At 41.8% G+C, this 25,281-nt stretch overlaps 1 protein-coding gene across 8 annotated transcripts in view; it reads left to right on the top strand.

Moving 5' to 3' along the window:
- The window catches only part of RBMS1 (RNA binding motif single stranded interacting protein 1), a 210,455-nt gene extending 185,985 nt beyond the window's left edge, over positions 1 to 24,470 (top strand). For 4 of the 8 annotated variants that reach the window (XM_037044596.1, XM_037044597.1, XM_037044598.1 and 1 more), the window contains exons 7-15: positions 10,727 to 10,842; positions 11,629 to 11,678; positions 11,810 to 11,903; positions 14,251 to 14,298; positions 15,195 to 15,245; positions 18,224 to 18,334; positions 19,479 to 19,559; positions 20,950 to 21,034; positions 21,768 to 24,470. In XM_037044596.1, coding sequence (XP_036900491.1) covers positions 10,727 to 10,842; positions 11,629 to 11,678; positions 11,810 to 11,903; positions 14,251 to 14,298; positions 15,195 to 15,245; positions 18,224 to 18,334; positions 19,479 to 19,559; positions 20,950 to 21,027 — 629 coding nt within the window. In that variant the 3' untranslated portion in view covers positions 21,028 to 21,034; positions 21,768 to 24,470. The remainder of the gene's footprint in view (positions 1 to 10,726; positions 10,843 to 11,628; positions 11,679 to 11,809; positions 11,904 to 14,250; positions 14,299 to 15,194; positions 15,246 to 18,223; positions 18,335 to 19,478; positions 19,560 to 20,949; positions 21,035 to 21,767) is intronic. The other 4 variants (XM_037044599.1, XM_037044601.1, XM_037044602.1 and 1 more) reach the window with 4 other exon arrangements.
- The last annotated feature ends 811 nt before the right edge of the window (positions 24,471 to 25,281 follow it).

The following is a 25,281-nucleotide window of genomic DNA, read 5'->3' on the forward strand; positions in this document are numbered from 1 at the left end:
GCCCTGAGGACACCCACCCGTATTATACAGCACTTAACATGTGTATATGTGTCAGTCCATTAAACTGAAGGGTCTTCTAAGGCAGAAACTCTTTGCTCATCTTTCTCTTTTCATACCTAGCATAGTATTTAGACCATACTAAGCAACAGTGAATACTTGTTGGTTGTGTATAAATTTCACTGCACAATTCAGCTTAAGACAATACTACCTGTTCACAAGCTAGCATGCTAGTGGCTGTCCACAAACCAGAAGTTTAACTGGTGTTCGGTATTTATTCTGCTGTAAATCCCAAGTTTCATCCTTAACTGAATGGCTGATGATTATGATTAAGGATTCACTTTAATTTTTTTGTATCCGGTTGAGTGTCACTCACTTCATAGGAAACCTTTCTATAAGTACGTGCGGCACCACAGACTCCATTCGTCTTGTAATGGTAAAGCCTCACAGCACAGTTTGCGTGACTGCCCGTGAGCTTGAACTGCCTGCAGGCACAAGTGTGGAGGGCAAACTCTGAGACCCGAACGTAAGCTCTTCCAGGGAACTCAGCCTTGTCAAAGAGCTTCCTTTTTTTGTTAACAGCAACACTGGAATTGAAAGAGAAGAAAAGGGAATGTCTTTACCCTCCACAATTTCTGAAAACCCTGCCCTGCGGGGGCTCTGCATTAACCCCCGTGCCCACCTGACCCCAGGTTTTCCTCCCTTCCCTGTGTCACCCTTTGCACAGCCAGGGCCCCAGAGCATCGGTCCTTTGAAGGGCTCATTATCCACCCACCTACAACTGCTTTACTTTCGCAGCAGCTTCTTGTACACAGCAAAGAAAGTCTGAGGGGGAAGAACGTCCCAGCACACATTTGTTTTTGATGTTGTTGCTATCAGTCTGAGATAAGCTTTACCAGTTCCCTGAGTGAAAGAGCTTTCAGCCTGTCCCAGATGGAGCTTGGGCAGTTTCCTTTTTTCTCCAAAGGGTAACATGGTTATATCATTTAAATGTTGTGTGTGGGGGGGGGGGGGTTGTTGTTGTTGTTTTTAAGTGGGTTTTATGACTGTCGGTCCCACCCATTCAAGGAAAAAAAAAAGACCTGGATTTCCAAACCACATGTAAACGATTCTAGGATTCTCTGTACCTTGCAGCCAGTAGAAAGTGGTTTCTCCCAAGCCGTGGGGAGTGTCGGGTGGCACACAAGAAACAGATGATTCCTCTTATATTGAGGCCATCGCCAGGGTGTGTGGCGGGCCGGCGGGGAGCAGGATCTGTGCGGTCAAGCCATTCTCTTTGTAAGGAATCAGAATTAATTTCATGCCATTTTCTAATGTTTAATGACCTTTCCTGTGTGTTAGTCTTGGTTCCCACCTAGAACACAAGTCTTTGGCTGCAGGGGCTATGTCTTGTTTTTATTTCAGTGCTCAGCACAGAAAGCCTGTGCATCACCCTATAACAGTGTAGGTCTCCACGTGGGTTCTAAGAGCATTTTTCATGTGGTGCTCATCACAATAATCATAGCCCTTCTGCGAGTCTTCCCGGACAATTTTTTGCAGTTAAATAAGGTTGAACTCCCTTTGGGCAGGTGTTTGAAATGTACAGTCTGGTACTTGGAAGCACACTGTCCCAGTGAACCCAACTTTTTCCCGAAACAAGTCCCCAGTGACTTTGAGAACCCACAACAGAATTTGAAACAATTTTCAACTTCTAGATTTCCCCCCCTTTTTTGTATACAAGATATGAAAATTCTGTTTGACTACCAGTCTTTTTATTCGGTGCTATGCTCTCCCTCCAAGTACCTGAGAGGCTCTTCCTTAACATGACTGTCTCCATGGGGTGCATATGATTATTTTTAGTAGAACCAGCTGCAAATAAAAATATTGTCCGGCAAGGGTAAATTGAATGAGCCTCCACTTTAATGTTTAAATAATGCATCTCATTGCTAGGCAGACAAAACATTTCATAAATACAGTCCGAGGATGGTTTATTTAATGATACAAGTTGCTTAGCTAGCATAGGCAGAGTTATCCAGGAGTCCTCGGATTCTTGCCTGACTGGACAGTTGCCCATGACATTGGAGCCAAGTACAGAAAAGAAACCCACATCAGACAGTTTCCAGGAGACACTTGATGAAAATTAACAAACTGAACAGTGAGCCCATCTTCACTGGGACACTCTGAAGAAAGTCTGTAGGTGGCTTAGCAGAAGGAGGTCAACTGTGCACGTGAGTTGTCACAACTTAGGTGCCATGTCATTCTACCAGCACCCTCTTCATCCCAGGGTGGTGTGGCTGGGTCTCCCGAGCCGTCCCCACCCCCCCCCACCCCCCCGCCCCGCCAGACATACTGCACCTGGCCTGGGGCGTGCTACAGAATGTAGTGCATGGTTATAGTTCTGTAAAAATCCACACCACAATGTTTATGCAGTCTGTGTTCTGAAAATGCTTTTTAAAAGTCATTGCCTTTGAGACTAATCTTTCCATATTTTCAAAGAGGCTTTATCTTTTTTATAGCAAACTCTTCTTTAAATATACAACACAGTTTCTGTTGAAAAAAATAATTGCTCATAGGCCTTTTCTTTTATCCTTCCCCATTCAGTCTTTTTTTTTTTTCCTGAAAATGTTGAAGCATTTTCCTCCATTTGGATTTACCTTGGTATTGAGTGCAACTGGTTTCCAGGAAGTCAGATTTGCTTAGAAGGTTCCCAACCAGGGTAAGAGAACCAATGAGTTCCTTCTGTAGAGGTTTAAAATAACTACTTAATACTTTCTTGATAAAAATTCCATGGTAGAGAATTAGTGTGTGGTAGTTTCCCACAAAATGAGTGTTGGAGACAAGCGTTAAGACATTCTAGTTGGGTAGGATGTCTAATTAGGAGACATTCCCAGGGCAAAAGCACTGTCATTCATGGTGACGATTCAGGGATTTGTCTAAAAACTACTCCTCCGGCACCTCCCTAGAAGAAAGTGTGCTCTATGAAGAGACTGATGCGTGAGGTGCGGTGGCTGGAGCTTTCCTGGAGCTGCCTGCCCTGATCCTGCTGTGTTGCTTCTGGGGGAGACACACACACACGTTTTCAGTGCTGCAAGGGGCAGTGTGACCACCCATCTCCTTCTGGACCTTTCCATGGTATTAATGGACTCTGAATAAGTTCCTGTGTGCTAAAGGTAGAAGGTTAAGAAAAAAAGTGTCCAGTCACTGGATTCGTGATGCTTGTTAGGTTCTCAGAGTGGTCCGACATGACTCTGCCCCGTCGCCCAGAGCGTCCTCTGGGTGGAGGAGCCACTCCAGTGAGGTGCGCGTGTGACTGCCGGCCGACTGCGTCCAGAGGCCACAGCTTGTTTTGCATCTGCTTTTTGTGGTCTTTTGCCTTTTCCGGTTGGGTCTGTGCCCAGCAGGGCTTCCAAACTGCTCTTACCACATTTCGTAACACTGTATATAAAGGTGATATTATTAGGGCATTGTCCTGGGCCAGGAGGCAGAAAAGGTACTGTTTAGGAGAAAAATTATGACTCTAGTAAAAAGACTAGACATCTTTCAAGGGTTTTTATTGCCCATTTTTCCCCTGAATGCTTGTCTTAAGCATTGTTACTCTGTTAAAAAAAGAAAGAAAGTTTTGGCAGCTGTAGGGCAAAGAAGTACTGCAACACGTGTGTGGTGCTTTCAGGACAATGGGATCATACCTTTGCGGTCGGGGCCTGCTGCTTGTGTCTCCCTCACCTGCACTCTCAGGAGCAGGCATTGTCACCAAGGCTGCAGTGCCGTAGCAGCCCCAGGCGGCCTGTGGCCTTGGGTCTTTCTTGCAGATCTTAAGTTCAGACTCATTCTCCACCGAGGAGGGAAAGCCTGGTTTTCAGAACGTGACCAGGGACCACACCTGGCCAGATGCCAGTGCTTTAGCTGAAGGCGCTTTGAGTAGCACACCAGGCTTACGTGGGGCTGTCTTCCGGTTGTTACTGCCATCAGTCACATCTAGGCTACAGCAGACTCTGCGAATCAGTTTTACACCTTTTCGCGGACAGGTTCTCCCAGGGAGGAGCAATAAGTAATGGAGAAAAATTTTATTAAAATGTGAGGATCTTGGGTGGAGAATGTAGATGTTACTATGAAGCACTTTTGTAAAAGGCGTTTGCCAGTAACTTCATCATTAACTACAGTTTGAACATTTCTCCCACTCTATGCAAAGCCAGGAGCCAGGGCAGCAGTCCTCACCAGTTTATTAAATCCCACAGAATCAGATACCGTGGAAAACAGGCCAGTCCCTAGCAGTGTTTATAACTTCTGAACACAACTCCCTCTCCTGAGCACTTAATAATTCAAAGGCAAGAGGAGGAACCATAATTAAAATGTTAGCTCCTCCTGTTACCATAGTAATAATAATACCTAATATTCATTGAGCTGTTCAAGCACTTTGTGTGTTAATCGTAACCATCTTCTGAAGTAAGTACTATTACTTTCCCCATTTCACACATTATGAAACCAGAAATATTAAATAGCTTGCCCAGAGTCAGTAGCTAATAAATGGCAAAGCCCAATTTCGAAGGGAGACTGATCTAGAGGCAGTAATCTGACCACCAGTACAGCTGCTAGCACTGAGGTTGGGGAGATTAATGCGTTACATGCAGGTGTTCGCACAGTGTTACCACAACGAGGAAACTGTATGTGATTGCAATTCCTTTTTGAATAGAACATATGTAACCTTTTTTTTAATGATTCTATAAAAAGGGGAGGGAAAGGCCCATCATGTAAATAGTAGAAGAAAAGGACCTAATGTTGCAAACATGAAAAAATATAGATTTAGAAACATAGAGTAGTAAAGTATTTATGGTGGTGTGATGGGAAAGGATTGTGTTTTTGTTTTTTATTTAACCTGACCTTAACAATGTTAAGTAATCATTGTCTTGTGGATAGGCCCAGCTGAGTGGGAGATGAGACCACTGCATCAGGGTCAGGAAAGGAGAGGGAACCCCCCCCCCCAAAGGCCTGCAGAAGGACAGGCACCTGTAGAATCTGGAGCTCTGGGTCCTGGCTGAGCAGGACGGCAGGATTGGGTTGGAAACTAAGGGGCTGAAACAGGAGGGGACGGGGACATCATTTGTGCACACACACCGGGGGAAAAAGATAATTTCTGTGGAATCCTTAGGTTGAGTTTTTTAAAACCAGAGCCCCAGATTTTTCCTTTCGTGTTGTTAGTTGAGGAATTTTTTTTAAAGTACATGGCATTATCAGAAAGAAAGCTAATTACAGTTGCTGAGTGGGCTAGTTTTCCACAACTGAAGGAAAAGCCTCTATCAGGTACAGTTTATGTTTTATAGAATGTTTTATAGATTGGGATAAAATACTACATAACTAGAAAAGTGGGAAGTTAGAAGTAGCAATTTCTCCAGCCATGAGAACACAGCGAGAAAAAGGTCCGCTCTGTTACCAGACTGCAGAGAGCTGGAGTCCTCGGAGCCCCTTGATTAGATGTGTGAGGAGGTCTTCTAGGTCAAACCATAAGCTCAGTGCTTAGTCAGGGGGGCATTCTAGAAGCAATTTTTAGTGTGGGTGTCAAGGAAAGACATTTGAGCATGAATCACTGTAACGTTTGAACTTCAGAAGATAGATAAGCAAACTACGTGCCTGACAACGTGTAGTGTGTCACCTCGGGGATCACCCAGATGGATGGCTCCTGTTCCCTTAGGGGAGGTGTGGCTAGTGCCACGAAGTCAGGCGTTTGTAAAAGATCATCCCACTTGCAAAGCCCTGTTCAGGGCATATGGAGAATCCAGTAACACAGTTACCCTGGGTGGCTCTTAAGATGTGCCAGAAAAGGCCAGAGCAGGGTTTGCGTTGGTAGCCTTGTCTGCTAAGGGAATACGACAGTGGTTACAACACCTTTGGAGGTATGCGTTCCTGTCGGTTCTGATGAACCAGAAAATAACTTTTCTGTTGTGGGTAACAGGAGAATCTGACCTGATATGTCATACCAAGAAGAAGAAATTTTTTGGATCCTCGGGTTTGAAATTTGAAAAGGAAAAGCCCCAGATACTTACTTGCATGTTGTTAGTTGAGGCATTTTCACAGTAGGCCACTTTATCCTGAAGAGAGCTAATGTGAGTGGGCTAGTTTTCCACGACTGACAGAAAAGCTGCTGTTGAGGACACTGTGTTTTGCAGTGTTGCCTGGAGTAAAATCTAAAGCACTCCCTTGGCAAACCCCAAAGACTAGTTAATGAAGGGGGACTTCAGCTTAGAATTCCCTGTATACTTGGTAAAATAAATTGATTGGGGTAACTCTCTGTAATATTTATATCGCTTTAACCCAGAACTATATCTTACATCATAAGTCATTTGGTAGAACTTTTTGCAGTTATTGGTTTGTGCACTAGGGGACAGAATTGCTCATACAGAAAAGTGACCATACATTCATGCTACTTTTTTAAACTTAATATACCCAAACTTACCTATTGAGTATAGTCATAGTACTAGTATTTGTGGCACTTCCTTTTCTGCAGGCCAGCCCTCCTCAATATGTGTCTTCTAAAAAGAACAGTCGGAGTCTGCCCGAGGACTGATCTGTAGAACAGGCAGCATCGCATGGCGTCTCCCAATCTTTAACCTGGAATCTGTGTGTTAGCCTCCCAAATGCAAACCTGACTATTCCCTGATGGGGAGTAAGCCACAGGATATGCCAGTCAAATAAGAATCTCATTTTGTAACAAGCTTGCACACACTTAAAAACAAGTGGGCCACGATAGATCTGGTTATGCGGGGGGGGGGGGGGGGGGGGGGAAAAANCGGGGGGTACAAAAATCTAATTGAAATCATCTAACCCTTGTTCAGCTATATGGTAGCATGTATCTTAAAGAAATTTCCTCGTATTTGCTTTCCTGGAGCACATGGTACAATCTGTGTAATGAATAAGCTATCATGAACTTACAGTGTTAAACTGTTTCTTATAATGTCATCCACATACACGGAGCAGCAGCTGTAAAATGGAGCTGTTCCTGTCGGAAGCATTTTGCTTCTGGGCGGCATTTTTATTAAACATCTCTATAAACAGTGCCCTGTCCCATAAATGCTTAAGTGGGTTTCCATAAGATGGGTACACTCTCACCCCCACTGGATTGCAAGCCTGTTTTTATCCACCACTGTATCCCTGGTTCTTAACACTATACCTTATGCTTAGTAGGCACTTGAAAATTTCAACTGCCAGAAAGTCCAGAGGGACCTGTAGCAGAGGAAAGCTGTTCCAGTTTGATGTGTATTGCTTCACGTTGAATGCTGGGCACTCCTGTGTGTTTTCAGCAGACTCTCATTGCCCGAGATGGGTTCTCTCTGATGGGGAGTAGTCTAGGTACATGGAGATGTGTTGGAAGCACGTTACCTTAGGTAGGGACACTTGCCCTTTCAACAGATGTGGCATTTCCTCCCCACCAGGGATGGTTAACCAACTGCTTTCATTCATACCTACCTGCAAGTAAGCACTCTTTTTTTTTTATTATTTTAAGTTAAATTTCAGTCCACGAGCTAGTCTTTATAATGCCTCTGGATAAAAACATCTCCTTAAGATGAAGTCTCAGAAAGTGCCAGCACCACAGAATTTATCTGTCTCTTGCCCTATTAGGTTATAGGAAGGCAAAATCCTGAAACCTCAGATGCCATTTGGAGAAAACGTTTAATGCCATAAGGCCCTTTCTTGATCTGTGGAGAGTGAGATCTTGCTTCCTTTTGTCTGGGTTCTCGATTTATTCTTAGAAGTCAAGGTGAGATATCCAAGGTCACAGTCCACAGATATTCTCCTTACTCTCAGTGGGGTTTGCTTTTTTATCCCCTCCTTTGCTTTGAGGTCTGTATTCTCTTTGCCCTAGTTTCCATCTGTCCCTAAATGGCCTAGGTGTAGAATTAAAAGCATCATCAGTGATTAGAAAGCTCTCTTGCTTCATTGCATCTATTCACTTTCCTTCCGTGACTGTTGGTAAGGGTAGAAATTTCCATAAGCCAATATCCTCTTTTTTTGGGGGGGCGGGGGGAGACAAAAAGTGTAGCTCATCCACTGTCTAGGATTTGGCCCTAGTCCACCTTCCAGCATACCCAGTTTGGCCTTATGGAATTTCCTTGTTCAGATAAACCTGGAAGGTATGGGGTATGGCTAGAGTTCAAAGGAAAACAAAGGACCTCTTTGTGAAAGGGAGGGCTGAGCCTCCCTATTCTCGCCTCCTGGTACTCACGTCACAATGGTCATTCAGAAGTGTGCTTACATCCCGCCCTCCCAGCCCCTTACCACTACCCCTGCCCATCTATCAATCCATCAGTCCTCTGGAGTGGGTCCCACCTGGAAGAGGAGAGGGGGAGCCAAAGGGCTTGCCAGCAAGCCAAGGAGAAATTGCAGTTGGGTTTTTGTTGTGCTTTGTATTTGGCAGAGAAGTGTTGAGCGACGCCGTTGCTCTCACCCTGTCATTAGTGGGTGGGTGATAGTGATATAAAATAAGAGATCAATTAGGATAATAAAAGGCAGAGGAGAAAGGAGTACATTTTCCACAACTAATATTTTTCTCTTCATGGTTATTTAACTTTGAAATAGAACTTGAAAGTAGTAATCACAGTTCAGTAGTAGACAAAGAACGGAATGAGAACCAGAAAGGAAGGTGTGATTGCTTTTATTGTATTAACTACAATCATACAGAAACATACACCATTTTCAGGAGTACACTCTGTTTCCATTATAGGAAAAAAAAATCATGGGTGGCCTGCTCTGTGCTCATCTCTCTCTCTCTCTCTCTCTTTTTTTTTTAAAATAGCTAATGTGTATGTGTCCCTGCGAGAGTGTCTGCATCTTTTGCTTCCCTATGTTTCTTGAGTTGTCCTTTGGATCATCTTACGATGTGGACATACATACACAATAACAGTAAAGCAGCACTGTGTGGGATGAGTAAGGCACAGAAGAACTTTTAATTAGGGTGTTCACTTGTTTTCAGCTTCTTCACAACAGCTATCTTCAATGCTGTATCCCAGAAAATAAACAGAGGGGACCTATTTGATTCATTCATTCATTGAACCAAGATGTGATAAGTGCCTACAGCGCGCCAGACCCTGAGGCACTGGGGACACAACGATGAACAAACCAGATGTCACTGCCTGTGGAGCTTGCACTGTAGAGGGGAAACAGACACATTCGCTGGTGGTTATAAATGCTCTGAGTGAAAATGCGTGTGAACAGCGTACAGGGGACTTGTTTTCTTCTGGGGAAGCGAAGGCCTTTCTGGGAACTTATATGGGAAGCTATGGGAGCGTTTTTAAAGTGCGGGGAGGAGAGGACCACTAACCTTATTCACACTGGGAGATTTGCAGAGGTGGGATTGCAGAGGGCCCAGGGTGAAAACGAAGTGCATCTGCATTCAGGCAGCAGGAGTGCATCAGAAGAGCCCTGCGCTTCCTCAGAGTAGCTCTTTGAATGTTTTCATTACACTCTGGTTTGAAAATAATGATTAATATCTTTTTTACTCATTAATATGAGGATCTGAGTAAATTTGCCTTGAAGTACTATCAGTTCCCTGATAGCACTCATGTTACAGAACAGACGGGGTGGGAGGTGGGGGAGCAATTTGTAACCCACCCAGGGACACCAAAAACTGTTACAGAGCAGATACACAAACAGGGCCAAGGTGAGTCACGATACATTGTTACCAAAAGGACCCCCTACCAGGTTCATTATGTCCGCTGCAAGATAGGAAAGACATCTCTCAATGCCAGAGATTTGTGAAAAGGAAAAGAAACTTTTATTTAATACTGTATAGACTTAAAGTAGTGACCTAACGGCTTCGTTAAAATATCAAAGTCCTTTTGGATACCCATAGACTCTCACAGTGCTTCCTTCTCCCCCTGCCCTAATTTGGGGTACCGTATCTCAGGAAAAGAAGCACATGTCTGTGTTTCAGGCCGTTGGCATCGTCAGCTGTGTCACTGTCCAGGCAGGATCTCTAACTAATCCACAGTCATGCGGCACCTTCTCCTGACTTACTGGCGAGAGTTCTTTCACCCTTCTTCCAGGCAGAGTCTCTCCTGCTTCCCAGGCCATGCAGCCAAAGGGAGCACCCCAAAGCCACGTGGTCATCTCTTCGCTTAAACTGGAGGGGTCCCCACTCTGGCCAAAAGCACGTGGCTCTCTCTCTACCAGTTTCAAGGGTCTGCTCTCTGGCAAAACTGTGTGGATCTCTCTCTTCACCTACGCTGTGGGAGTCTGCACTCCTGTATCCTTCCAGCTTTCCTGGGCTGCCATACTGAGTCTGGGCAGGCGTGGCCCCATGTCCGGGAGCCAGTCTTGTCTAAGCTCTCACACAGGCGCTGTGACTCAGGGGACCTGCCCCCAGTTACATCTTGGGGGAAAGTCCCTTTCCACCCCCTTGGCTCAGAGCGTGGCTCACAGCTATTTGACATATCTATGCAACCAGTTACAAGTTATAGATATGTTAAATGACCATGCCAGAGGTTAGCTGCAAAGCTGTTGCTATACAAAACAGCTCTCCCTGTTTCTTCTCCGTGTGTCCCTTCCCCCAGCTCACACCTGTGGGGAGAAGGGGTGAGGACATCCTAATATTTCCTGGACCCCTTGAGTTCTGGACCCCATTCCAAATCCCTATTTGGGGCTCTCTTCTTGGCTGCACCCTGTATCACTCACATTGCACCTATTATAAAAGAAATACCATTACATTTTGTCATTCATAAGCACATGTAATTTTGGTCTCATATTATTTCTGTTTATTCAGCTCCTACAGAACCTTTATTGTGTAAGTTTGCGGATGGAGGACAGAAGAAGAGACAGAATCCAAACAAATACATCCCCAATGGAAGACCATGGCACAGAGAAGGAGAGGTGAGACTTGTAAGTTCTTCCTTAAAACTTGAGTGTGGTTGTATCATTGTGAAAGCCTGTGTGACCAGTTACTACAGTGTTATAACTTAATCCAGATAATGTCAAATCAAAATTCTGCCCCGTGGATATGGTACTGGGACTGATGATTTGCTAGGTGGACAGATAGATAGTGGAAACAGCCAGTTACTAGTTAACTACACGTAAAGTAAAAGAACACTTCAGATGTTATGGATTTTTAGAGAGGTTTAACATTTATAATTATTCAGTAAACGTGACTAAAATTAATCGTATATTTGTCGTTGAGGGTTGTTTTTTTTTTTTGCCTAATTCTTTTGAATAATGTTACTTTTTTATAAAAGTTCAGTTTCTTAATAAAATGTTGCGCCTCCATTGCCCCATGTTTATTTTCAGTGAATTGTTTGTGTTTTTAAAAGTAACATACTGGTTCAAGAATGTCTAGGGAAGTGCCATCTAGTGAACACGCTCTAGAACCTGCCCAGTGATACCCAGTAGCCACATGCAGCCGTTGGAACACTTCAAATGTAGGTTGTATGCTGGAGAGACTGGATTTGTTACTTTGTTTTAAATAACTGCATGGAGCTAACAGTTCCTGGATGGGACAGTGCAGAACTAGAGTTGAATTCTCATACCGAGTTTATGACTGTGTTTATCTAACAAACTCCAAATGTTCTGAAATGCTACCAAACTGTCACTGTTTTACGTTGCCATGGCGCTATGAAATGGAATTTTTCAGTCGTGCCTTTGCAGATGTTTCTCTCTTTCTCATTCCCATAGGCCGGAATGACACTTACTTATGACCCAACCACCGCTGCTATACAGAACGGGTATGTCGTTAAGATAAATAAATACATAATGGCTTTGAGGGAACATGTGAAGGTAGAAAATATCAGACATATGTTCCGTGAAATATTTGACTTAAAGGATTACTTAACAAAGGCTTTTGTGTTTGTTTTAGGTTTTATCCTTCACCGTACAGTATTGCTGCAAACCGGATGATCACTCAGACTTCTATTACACCCTACATTGCGTCTCCCGTATCTGCCTACCAGGTTTGTACATCGGGATTCATCAGAAGCGCGACTGCTTGCTGACCGTGAATCACTGCTCCGTTTTTGTGTGTCTTAAATTTTGGAACATTTATAATGGAATTTAAGTCAAGTGCTATGCAGCTTGGATACCTGATGTAGAATAAGCTGCTTTCTATTTGACAAAACGATTTACTTTTTATGTATATGAGGGTATAAGCCAGGGGAAAATGGGTGTCGGTTGTCAGTCCTTGAAATCATAGCATTTCAGAGTCGGGACGACCCCACTACTTCCTCACAGTGAGCCCTGCTGTTCGATACCTTAAAGGGAATTGCCATCAGGGGGAATAGAGAATAGGTGCGCTCACTTGCCTGTGTGTCTTCCTCAGCAGGAACTAACCTGCAAATAAATAAAGGTACGGCTTTAGTAGGTAACATTAAGCAAGCATATAGTGAGACTAGGCCAAAAGAAAAAACAAAAAGGAGATTACTGCCTGTTCAGGTGGTTTCTGTGAGGAAGCTTTATCTTAAAATGAATTCCCAACTTAGAACTAAGGTATCATTAAGCACCTTGTTATAATATTGATTTGGTTTTATTTCAGGGTTAGGTCCTGTTCTTCGCGAACCCAGGGGTACATGTGTTTCTCTTCCTTTAGCAGAGCGGTTCTGACGGGGTTGCCTCCTCGGCCCAGACAGGACCATTATAAGCGAGTTCTGTTACAGACAAGTAGGAATATAGTTCCCTTTAGTTGACTGTTCAGATCCTGTGTGACTAAACTAAACTTTTGTGTAGTCTTGTTTTTAAAACAATTGAATTAGATGTTGTAGCCCTGATTTCTGGGGTTAGGGGGTTGCAGTGTTTATTTTAATTCTGCAAGCCTCAGTTTCCTCATCTTTAAAATGGGGATAATAATGGTTTCCATCTCATAGGCTTGTTATGAGAACTAAACAAGAGTCTATATAGAGCGTGGCACATTATCCTGGCATATCATTAGCACTCAGTAAATGTTGGCTGTGATTATTATCATCATCGTTAATGTACAGGATTAGCTGGCTGGCGCAAATATATTCATTATACTTTTTTAAAATGATGAATTGGTGAACATAAGCCATATGTTCAAAGTTTAAAAACACAAGAGCAGCCTTGAAGGACAAAGAGCAGTGATTAAATGCACTGAAACTGAAGTTTTTGAAAATAATATTCACAGCCTCCCTCAGCTTTTAAGTTCTTTTCTCCTCGCTCCATAAGGTGTCTCTTATTTTTTTCTCTTATTTTTATGCTGGTGTTTTAATCTGCTGAACATACTATTCACTCATTAAATACCTCTTCAATCACTTTGGATGTAATATTTCTGTTTTCCTTGCCTATGTAAAACTCTGAGATCTGCTCTAGTGCATTTTCCCTAATTAACAACTCCTGTATCTGATATTGAAGGTAGTCTTCTTTCTTACCTGTCTGAACTTGGAACCCCCTGCCATTTACGGATATCACTAAAAATAGGTGTAAGTAAGCTTATTCTCAGGCAAATGGGGGGTTGTGCCTGTTAATCGGACTGTGTACAGCTGTGGATAGATTACAGCTGTTACTGCATCTCCCTGCCACCTCTTTTCTATAACAGCAGTGAATGTTCTAGCCACAGAACTGTTTCATAGAATTTTAAAAATCAAACTAATTTGGGGAATAGATTTGATGTACCTGACTGGAAACGCCATTTCATTTCAGAGGCCTGACTTTCTTCTCCTGGGCCTTCTGTGTTTCCCTGAGATACACAGAATGTGGAACTTGTTTAGGGTTGGCAGATGGGCTTTAGGGTGTGTCTTTCTGTGATTCCTTCAAATCATTTGCAAAATGTTGCTTGTGTGTGTACATTTAGTTGGGAAAAAGGGCCTGTTTCTTTCATCAGTTTTTTAGCAGGCTCCATGACCCAAACAAGGGTAAAAAACCATTGGTAAAAAAAAAAAGCATAATACATAAATTATTATTCCCATTTTTTAGTTAGGGAAAAATGAGGAATTATCATTGACAGCAGGTGATTTGCTGCTTATGAAGAAAACCGAGTTAGATGTCATGGCTCCCTAACCCCATAGTGCTGTATTAGATTATTCAGATCACTGAAGCATACAGAAAATAGGAGCATCTGGCCAAATTGGGGTCTGCAGGGAGCTCCTCGCCTCCCCGTGACTTACCCAGTGGAGGCCTTGTACTTGTGTTGGAGTGGGCCTTTCTCCACTAAACCACCATATTCTTCTATAATTGACTTTGAGAAATTGGCGTCTGCAAGAAACCACCAGTAGCCCAGTGGGGAAAGGCTGCAGTCCAGATAACTGAAATGTTAACAAGGCAGAAGCACTTAACTTTGGTCTGCCTTAGGTGGCAAAGGAACCCAGAGAAAACAAGTATCGGGGCTCTGCTATCAAGGTAAATCATAATACATTCTTCCCCCATGACTCTTCCATCTCTCTATAGAACCTTTGAAGTTAACAGTAGGGGATAAGACCCAGGAGGGTTTTGTTGTTAAGAATTAGAGATTGGAACTTATTCTAAAAGCCACATAGTCTCGGGAAAGCTCTGGGCATCACGAAATAGACTGTTTCTTTTTTTTTTTTCTCTTGAGTGGTAGGCTGCTTTCTTTCCTGCCACAGAATCTGACTCTCACATCTTATTTCTCAGTCCAGAGGGTCTGCTGCGTGGATGCCCTATTGACTGTAGACGCCAGGGTCTAGTTAGTGAAGTTTAACTTCGTAAATCTTGAGTTTTAGATTTTTATTTTCCACACTAACTAGAAAGTATTGACCACCAAACAAGATTTCTGGCCCTAATGAATGTCCTTGGTATTAAAGAAGGATTACATTTGAATGTTCATTTTAAATAACCACATACTCTATGGATTAGTTCATAGTAAGATGTGCTGGAATTAATTTTCATTCATCAAAATTCCTAAAGCACCTGGTTCATACCTTGATAATAGCACTTTTTCGCTATTGATTTGAGCTGTTTACTTATCTTTCTTGCTTAGACAGTGAATTTTTTTTTAAGGATGGGGCCCATGTCTTATTCGCCTTTTCCTCTTTAGTGCCTGATACTCAGTAAATACTTCTTGAGTGGGCAAATGGAACTTGTTTTTAAATAATCATTTCATCCTATTCAGAGTGACCAGTTTGCCAAGAACTCTGCCTTAATAATCTTTTTAATCATTGAGAGTATTGTTTCCTTATTTTTCTTCTATAGATCTTAACATGATTAAAAGAGTTATAGAGAAGTAGGTAGTGTTCCAATGGAAATCAATGTTTCTTTCAAAATCCTCCCTTTTCCAGGTGCAAAGTCCTTCTTGGATGCAACCGCAACCTTACATCCTACAGCACCCTGTAAGTTTCGTCGTCATGGCTTCGTGCTCTGCAAGTAAACCATGTATCTGTTAAAACCATTCTCTGGGTTAAAACCCTTTGCCAAAGAAGATTTGGCAAATTTTAAGCGTGTATCATGAGAATGTGCAAACTCATTATAAAACTCTCACTCATACTTGTATTCAAACAAATTGGTAGTTGACAGGAAGTTACATTTGCCATCTATCAGAGCTTAAAATATATCACATTGGAGATGGGGCACCATTTTCTTCCTCATACCAGTTTTGTAGGAAATTGTTAAATTGAGTTTTCAACTTTTTAAATTTTTTAAATTGTGAGGTTTTTAAGTTGCAAAATTTTATTAGTACTTGGGATGAATGAAACCTCTCATTTTTTTTTACATTATGTAAAGTGTTCAAAATTGATCTACAGATTTCTTTTATTGATTTTAGAGAGAAAGAGAGAGTGGGGAGAGAGAGAAATCTTAATTTGTTGCTCACTTATGTGTGCTTTCATTGGTTGATTCTTGTATATGCACTGACCAGGGATCAAACCCACAACCTTGACATAGTGGGACTTCGCTCTAACTAACTGAGCTTCCTGCTCAGAGGTAAGATTGATCTAGAGATTTCTATCAGAGTTACTTAGCCTCTCCATAGAAACTCTGAATACAAAAGTAGTAACACCTTTAGTAAATAAATATGATTTCTTTAGTGACATGAGCATTTGTTATATGTATACATTATGTTTAATTGAATTACACTTCACCTTATTAGCATATTTAATGTGTTTTAAAAATATAGAAAATTCAGTTAGTTAAATTAAAACATGGGCTTAAACAGTTGATAAAATAAAGATGGAGAACAAAATCACACATACACACAAGCTCAAAATGCCCAACACACTGACCCACATGCTCACCATGGGAAGGCCACATCTTTGGCCCTAAGCTGTCTAGTCACAAATGCAAAATGGGAGTCTTGGTAAGCAAGACAGCTCACAGCACTTACAAGATAAAAACAGATCAATTGTTTGGGAAAAGTACGTTGATGAGACAGGGATTACTCTCGGGACATCTAATGAGGACACTGAGGTCACATGTATGAAACAGCAGTCCAGGGACAGGTTCTGGATAGAAGGTGGCTGAGGTGACTTTGAAGAAGCAAGTAAAACATGTTCAGTTGATAGCAGAGGAGAGGAACTCTGTGCTGTGTGTGTGTATAATACACACATACCTGTTTCTGTATGTACACATGCATCCACACACACATCCCTACTCATGTATGTACACTTATACCCACATGTACCCAGGCATTCATGGCAATGTGTGTTCCTCTTGTGGAACACAAGAGGAAAGGAACTCATGCTGGAAAGGAACTCACTTTTTGTGGGTGTTTCCCAGCAATAGCAGTTCCTACAGATGAACAGGGAAAGGAGCAGGGCGTTCCCTCAGCACGTCCTGGGCTTCTTCGTCATTTCCATGTTACCATCCAGTTTTTGATGATGCTCGTTAAACCTTTAAAAGAAAAAAATCCTTATGAGATATATTAACAACAAATATATTTGTTGCAGTGCCCACCTGCACACCAGTCTCTGCCCTCAACTGTGCACCTAACATCAATAATCACGGTACATTTAAGGGATAAGTCCAGTACATGGATACCAAAAATTTAACATTAATCTTGCAGTGTTAGAATAACCGTATTCTCGGATAATTGGGTGAGAATACTATCCCTTGCAGAAGTTCAAGGGATAGTATAATCTATAAGAATATTGTATAGGATACACTAGAGAAAATGCAAATGTCCAGGGATAGAATTAAATTTTGGCTTATGCAGTCAGTGTGCCTGCCATTATGTAATCATTAAAAATGATGATAATGACAGTCATGCAGTAGGTTATGTAAACATTTATAATGGAATGTTAAGTTAAAAGCAGAAGGCCAGGGCATGAAATTGCCTATGCACCTTCCTTACAACTCCGTGGAACATGCCATGGTCAGAAGCAGGGCAGCAGTACCCTGGTGGTGCCAACAGGGAGGGACTGCAGAGAGAGGTTGGGCGATGGGTGTTTTTCTTTCCTTTTTTTTCCTGAGCTGGGGTTTAGTATCAGCTCACCACTGGATTGCACCAGCCTAACCACACCTGTCTTTTTTTCTTAAACTCTATTTAACTTTTAATGACTAGAATTTTTTATAGATTTTATTTATTTATCTTTAGAGGGGAAGGGAAGGAGAGAGGGAGAGAAATATCAGTGTATGGTTGCCTCTCATGTGTCCCCTGATGGGAACTGGCCTGCAACCCAGGCATGTGCCCTGACTGGGAATCAAACCATGATCCTTTGATTTGCAGGCCTGTGCTCAGTCCACTGAGCTACACCAGCCAGGGCTTAATGACTAAAATTTTTAAATGAAATCAGAGAATCTGAAATTGGTTTATTCATTGTATCTGAATTGGTTCCCCCACCGACCCCAAATAGTAGCTGAAACTTCTGGGAAACACTGAGGGAATGAAGAATGTGATCTTGACCCTAATAGCCTGGTGTTGAATCGAATGACTGTATATATGAAACTTCTTTTTAAGAAAACACTATTTATAATATTCAGTATATTATTTTGTGGCCTTATAAAACACCAACTGTCATTTACTTGAAAAAATAATTAAGCTTTTTATTACCCTAGCCAGCAAAAAATAATTTGCATTTCTTGCTACAGCTCCTCCTGCTGGACTAGCTGACTCTGTAGTCAAGTGAAGGAAAAGAGAAAGATGTTTAATGTGAGGGATTTCTGTGGAGCGAGTGCTCTTTAAAAAGTCTCAGGAAGCACAGTTCAGAAGATCTCAAGGAAGTTATCTATGATACCATTTGCAGGTTTGAGGGAAGGTTATTTTTGCTTTATATTCCTCAGCAAACAGGCATTTCATTTGCAAAAGGTGATTACAGAATCTTAACCCCTCCCTTTTACGTCATATATTTCGTTGCTCTTGTCTCCCACTTCCCAGGGTGCCGTGTTAACCCCCTCGATGGAGCACACCATGTCACTACAGCCGGCATCTATGATCAACCCTCTGGCCCAGCAGATGAGTCATCTGTCACTAGGTGGCACCGGAACCGTAGGTGGCAAATTCATATCATCTGTCTCAGCAAATGGAGGAGTGTAAATTAATGCAGCCTGTGCCCTCCCTATCAGTCACAGGCTCTATGACATCCGTGACTGTGTCTGACCCCCAACACCCTCCCAGGTTGCCTTCTTCATAGTAAATAGTCAGATATTTCTTGATTAATTGATATCCTAAAAGTTGGTCCTCTGGATGTCTCTTCTCTGCCTGAATATAGTACCCATACATGACTGACCACATCCAGCCCCAATGACCAGGGTCATTCATTCACACTGGCAGACCTGGTCTCATGAAGGCAAAAATCAAGGTGGTGATACATGGTGGTGAAGGCAGGGGATTTCTTCTTACATATTTCTTTTATGGAATTGGGGGGGCATTGAATCATGATCTGTGTACTGAATTATTTCCCCAGAGTCCAGGGGACTTCCTTGAGTATTGAGGTTGAGCTGACACCATACCAGATTAACCTCCCGGGTTGACAAGGGCAGCAACTGGCTATGACAGCCAAAGGCTTTTAGTTCAGACCACATCTGTGGTGACTTACAAGCACAAAGGGGAGTGTGTTTGCCCCACTTACTTTCAAAACTAGCAGCAGCTTCTTGAAGGCTAAACCAGGGCCACACACATCCAGTGAGATTGACTAGAAAACCCTCCTGCCTTTGGAAAAAGAGGCCTGTCAGCATCGGGAAAGCACAGGTCCAATTTCTATTCTGCAGTGACCTGTGGAGGTTCTAGTATGTCACTTACCCCTTGGGTTTCTACTTACAGAAACAATTTTCAATGCTAGTTCAGGGGGCTGCAGGAAAATAATGAGGCCATTTGAGGAGACATCTTCTAAAATAGCACATTAATGATGTTGAATTATTAAGGATGAGAAACCTTAATGATCTTCACCCATGTGCTGCTTTGTTAGGAAACCCAAAGAAAGGTGGGAATTCTACTTTGACAAATTCAAAAAGTCCAAAACATTCACTTTGCCTTTCATTATGGTGCACTGAGGCATACTAGTTAAATGTCGAGCCCATTTAAATATCTCCTTTGAGACTACCAAATACTTTTTATCCCCTCTCAAAATTCGCCGATTATTCAGAATTTTGCATGGCTTGCCTGGCCCATCTGACCCTATTCTTCTTTGCAGTACATGCCTGCAACGTCAGCTATGCAAGGAGCCTACCTGCCGCAGTACACACACGTGCAGACGACGGCAGTTCCTGTGGAGGTCGGTACCGGCTGTCCAGTGGCCATTCTGAAGATGAATAGTTGCAGCAATGAGTAAATTAGGTGGAACTCCAGGGAAATCAGCCAAAAGTCAGACATTTGCCTGAAGATCTGAGTTTAGAGGGAGTACACACATATACCTAGTTATTTTTAATAGTGCAGTCTAATCCTCTGCATACAACCTAGTGTAGTGACAGCAAGGCCACATCCCCGAGACTCCCAGAAACTTCCCAGGCTTGCAACACACATCATCACCCCTTCAAGGCTCTGTCCTCTCTCCCATAAAATGGTGCTAACAGGCAAATTCAGATAAAGCTGAGTCTGTAATTCAGGTGTCAAGTGTATCAGTAATAACAATAACAAAAAGCCATCAGTTATAATTAAGATACTTGGGAAAAACTGATGTTTCAAAACTTTTAACGGGTGTGAGAAACAAAGCATACCTGTTTTTGTAAAGTCTGTGTTATAGAGGCTGCTCAACCCAGTAAGTAGAGCAAAATCACTCTTTGTTCTTGTTATGGAAGATACTAATATGATATTGATATGAAAGAAGTCTGACATTTGATTTAAGATTTGAGTAAAGCCTGGACAAAACAGCATTTTCCAGCAAAGTACCCTTGAAACTCCAAGGAAATTCATCAACCCAGTCGAGCCCGCCCTCTGGGCGGATCCTATGGGTCCCAATTCCAAAAGCAGCTGTGGGACTGTCTGGATGTCGGGGGGAGGGGCTGGGAGATGGTCCTTGTTTTGTTTGCTTCTGATTCATTTAACGTCATGCAATTATTGACGATCATAGTTACCAGAACCCAAAATCTTTTATCTGCAGTTCTGAAACAAACAAACAAACAAACAAACAAAAAAACCTAAAAACAAAAATTCTTTTTGTAACTACTCCGGCAAAAATCTTGACCTGCAACTAAACCCAACCTGAACTGATGCAAGACAAAAATGTGCACTGCACTCTGGGTGTATTCGTGTCTTTCAGTGTAGCCCTGTTAATGCGACTGACCGTGAGGCACAGCCCTAGACCGCACTGAATGTATTCAATGAGACACTGCATATACACACTGTATTTCAGATCCTAAAATCTGAGAACACTGCATTCCAAGTCACATCTGGCCCCAAGGGATAAGAGATTTGCTTGATAAATTGTAGTTTGGTTTGAAGAGGCAACTCCTAAGTGTTGGGGTAGGAACTTCTTTGAGTCTGTCACATGTTTGAACTACTTAGGGAAATCAACTTGAAAGCTCTACACGAGCTACAGAAAATCACTTTTTAAAAGCGTTACTTGTAAAGAGTGCTTGTTTTGAAGATGTTGGACTCAGTCAGACCTGGACAGCAGCGTTTGGATTTCATTGCTCACGTGTCTCATCTGTTCTGCTTTGTTGTAGGAGGCGAGTGGTCAGCAGCAGGTGGCTGTAGAGACGTCTAATGACCATTCTCCATATACCTTTCAACCCAATAAGTAACTGTGAGGTATGAGAGAAAGGTCGCCGTAACTGTAGGGCTCAGGCCAAGAGAAGTCTATGGTTCCTTTACCAACACTGAACTCAGAGTAACTCGGATTTTGTCCCACTGCTGCCATCAATGGCCAGGGAAGCCAGGGTTACCGAAATGTTAAAGTTGATGACTTGGTGGATTTGGCAGATTAAGTATTCTGCCCAAAGGGGGCTGTGAATATTGAAATCAAATGTATGTTTATCCTGTCTTCCCCCTTACCTCTTCCCAAAAACCTATAATGTATTAGAAAATACTGGGGAGCGAATTTGTCCCACAGGACATGTATTTTACATTTATCCTACTTTGAATATTCACAAACTCAAGGAAATACAGCATAAGAGTTTGTATGACCTAACACTGCAAGGTTAGCAACATCTCGAGAATGAATGTGATGTCAAAGATTGCATCCCAGCCCTCACTTGGACCACAGATTTGAAAACTGTACTTTACCATGCAGATTGCGGTCAAGTAGTTGTGTGGAACTTGGGTTTCTCACTGCTCTGGCAAAAGTATGTTGCAAGTCCCAGATTTCTGAGGTAGACTCGAAGGATAGAGAGTGACCCAGAGTTTGTATTTATTGGTCTACCACAGTGATGAACACAGCCTTTTCTAAACACCTTTATCTTTAAAACAAGAAAGAGTTCACAAAGCTCGGTGGTGTGTGATAGCAACTGTACAAAAGCGTTTGTCTTTTATTTTTCTCTTCCAGATATACAGAAGGGTGTTCTTACATGAAGAAGGGTGTGAAGGCTGAACAATCATGGATTTTTCTGATCAATTGTGCTTTAGGAAATTATTGACAGTTTTGCACATGTTCTTGAAGACGTTATTTATAACGAAATCAACTAAAACTATTTTTGCTATAAGTTCTATGAGGTGCATAAAACCCTTAAATTCATCTAGTAGCTGTTCCCCTGAACAGGTTTATTTTAGTAAAAAAAAACAAAAAAAAAACAAAAACAAAAAAACCCCAAAAAACAAAAAGAACAAAAACAAAAGATTTTTATCAAATGTTACAATGCAAAAAAAAAAAAAAAAAGGAAGAAAAGAAAAAAGGAAAAAAAAAAGAACACTTCAATTTTCTGGGTATGCACAAAGACCATGAAGACTTATCCAAGTGCATGACCGGATTTTTGTGGTTTCGTTCGTTTTGTGTTTGATTTGTGTTTCTTTCCGCTGTATGAAATGGGCTTTCTGACGCTCAACGAGTCTGACCTCCCCCACGGTGTCCTGTGCTTGCAGTGTGTGCGAGTGTTGCCGTGATTCAGTGTTGCCGTCAGTGTCTGTCTCTCCGCTTTCCATTTTTCTTTCATTGTAGTGTGAAGTGTCTTATCCTTTTCTATGAATTCCAATTTGCCTTAACTCTTTTGATGCTGTAGCTGTTTCAGTAAAAGTTAGTTCAAACTAATGATGTAGAATGCTTGGACCAAATGAGCTGGTCTATTATGCCTTGTAAAACAGCAGCATAGGGCTTTTAAAAGGTAGTCAATAAAAGTTGCTGACATTTTGGCTTTTTTAAATATGTAGTAGGTGTTTTTAATGATTTTTCACATAACGTGTAAGGTAGTGAAATGCAAGAAGGGAAAAATGTTTTGTGTGAAACACATTTTGACTGGGGAACTTTTAATAGGGTAAATCGTTTGTAAGGCTGTATGCCAACAGCTTCCTCTGATAGTTTGACTGATTTAGGATATCTGCTGTATGATGCAATGTAAAGTCCTTTTTGCCTTTTTTCAGGAAAAAACAAAAAAAAAACCCTAACTTGATGTTCTAGATTTAGTGTAGGTAGTGTTGGGTCTGGGGGTGGGGGCGGGGGAGGGGAGTCCCCGACTGTTTTGTCCTTCCTTTGTACTAATGATAGTGCTTTAGAGTGAGAATTCTGCCTGAGATCTGGCCAACCGAAAATGTTGCTATTGCAGCGGTGAATGGCAAAAGCTGAAAGTAAGGATTTATCTTCGAACGTAAGCTGAGATACGGATAGAAGCAAATCGATTGGCTACTAGCTCTCTCTCTCTCTCTTTCTCTCTCTCTCTCTCTCTTTTCTCTCTCTATTACGTAAATTTGAGAAATAAAAATTACTTGGCACTTTTAAAGGTAACTTCACCAAAGACCGAAGAGCCAGTAACCAGTAGCTCCAACTCGTCTCAGCATCACATCTTCTGTGCTCTTTATTTTTGCCGGACCAGTTTGCGGTTAGGAGAATGTGCCTTTTTTGTACCTTTGCATTTAGGTTTTATAATTTTAATTGATGTATGGACACACACCAACAAAAAAAAGCATGAAGGAAGATTTGGATCCAAGCAGTGCCACACTTTACATCATCACTACAAGTGTTAAGTGTAAAGAAAAACCAATTTTGAAACTATGAAATTCCTGATTCATAAATACACAGTTGTTTCTACTTTAGTGCATATAAGATGATTCACTGTTATTAAAGCTCTTTTAGTGCATATTGCGTATGTTTGAAAATCAACGGTAAATTAAGTTGTCTTCCAAAACTGTGTACTTGTCTGGTCAACTGTGTGTGATCAGTTATCTACCTCAGAGTCTTTTCTTTTGTGCTGGGGCAGGTAGCTGGCCCTCCCTGTTTCCACAGACCAAATCCTCCTGGCTCAGGAGCTAGGCCTAAGCAGTTATGTCTCTCAAGTGTTTTTTTTTTTTTTTAGTTCTTAAATTTTATGCTTGTATTTGATTATAGATGTCAGTGACATTTCATAGTTTCAAAAGTCCTTGCTGCTCTGAGAAGTGTAGATTCTATTGAAAATTACGTAGTCATAAGAGAAATGTGTTTTTGTTTTTGTTTTTGTTTCCTTTTTTAAAGTTGTGGTATTATTGGTTCTATGCTCCCTGGAATATTACTGCTTTGTGAAAGTCCAGACTGAACGCAGCACCCTCCTTGTACCTAGTACATTTAGAAACCTGGGTCTCTCACTACTTGACATTTTTGCATTAGTTAAGACAGAAATTTGGTAGTTCAGTTCGAGGGGAGGGCAAGTTTGCTGCTAGAAGTGTCTGAACTAAGTGCCATACTCGTCTGGGTGAGATTTGGGAAACATGACCTCTGTACATAAAAAAAAAAATCAGTTAAACATCACATAGTAGACAGCCATTAAATTATAAAAAAATTAATTTATGAAGAAAGACCTTTTGTACAGATTGAAAAAAAGATTTTCATAGAGATATCTATATGATCAAGAGAGTTAATTTTTTATTTTGTTTTACTAGTGCCACAAACTTGCCAGTGGTAACTTATTTGTCCGGTTCAAGATAACTCTGTAGTTTTCTTTCCTAGGACTTGTTGACTCGTTGTTAAAACGCCAAAAGACATTTTTGAACTGTACATTTGATCAGATTGTTAGCTTTTTCTGTTTTATTTCTTTTGAGACCTTTGAATAAAAAACATCTGAAATTTTCTTTTTTGTCAGTTTTTTTTTTCTGGAGATTAAATTTGTGTCACAATTTTAACTGACCTTCTTGCGCTCAGTAGATTAGTTTGAAAGTGAGTCAAAAATTATTTTCGATTCAGTAGGGACTTGAAATACATTTTCTTCAAAAGAATTGGAAAAACCTTTCCATGCCCTCTGGTCATTTCAATGTGTCCAGGAACCACAGACATCAGCCATTAAGCTGACCACATTTCACTTCAGCCAAAGTGCATCTTTGGTCTGTTCGTAAAGAGCCCCCTTCTACCCTGTGACTGTGCACTGTTTGTCATTGCCCAGCAAGGAAGACAGAATAAAAGCTGTGTCCCATCAAGCAAGCGCACAGGTAAGAATTTCCAGATGATCTCAAGATGATCTTATCCACGGCCTTGATGACCGTGGGCCTCTTTAGTGACCTCACTTGGCTGTTCCCAGTAGGATAATGTGGTGCAGGGGCCAGAGAGAACTCTTTCCCGTATTAAGTGTTTTATGGAGGCACTTGGTACAGGAAATGGACTTTTACCGACGGCAGATTGAATGTTTTAGTGCAGCTGTACAGTATTCTTTCTCTACTGCCCAATGGATCTGTCATGGTGGTAAAAGGGGTGGAGAAGAAAAGTGCCCATCCCCTCCATTTCTGTGTCCCTCACCTGCAACGCGGATGATGTGGACTGAACTAGGTATATAGGGTGTAGAGCACTGCCCTGGTGAGAGCCAAGAACACCTGGTACTAAGTAACTCGCTCAAAGGAGGGCGCCTGGACGGTCCTGATAGCCAGTGCTTCAGTGGGAAAGATGTCGG

Source organism: Sturnira hondurensis, unplaced genomic scaffold (genome assembly GCF_014824575.4).
Source record: "Sturnira hondurensis isolate 20B ecotype Veracruz unplaced genomic scaffold, ASM1482457v3 Scaffold0004136, whole genome shotgun sequence".
Lineage (NCBI taxonomy): Eukaryota > Metazoa > Chordata > Mammalia > Chiroptera > Phyllostomidae > Sturnira > Sturnira hondurensis.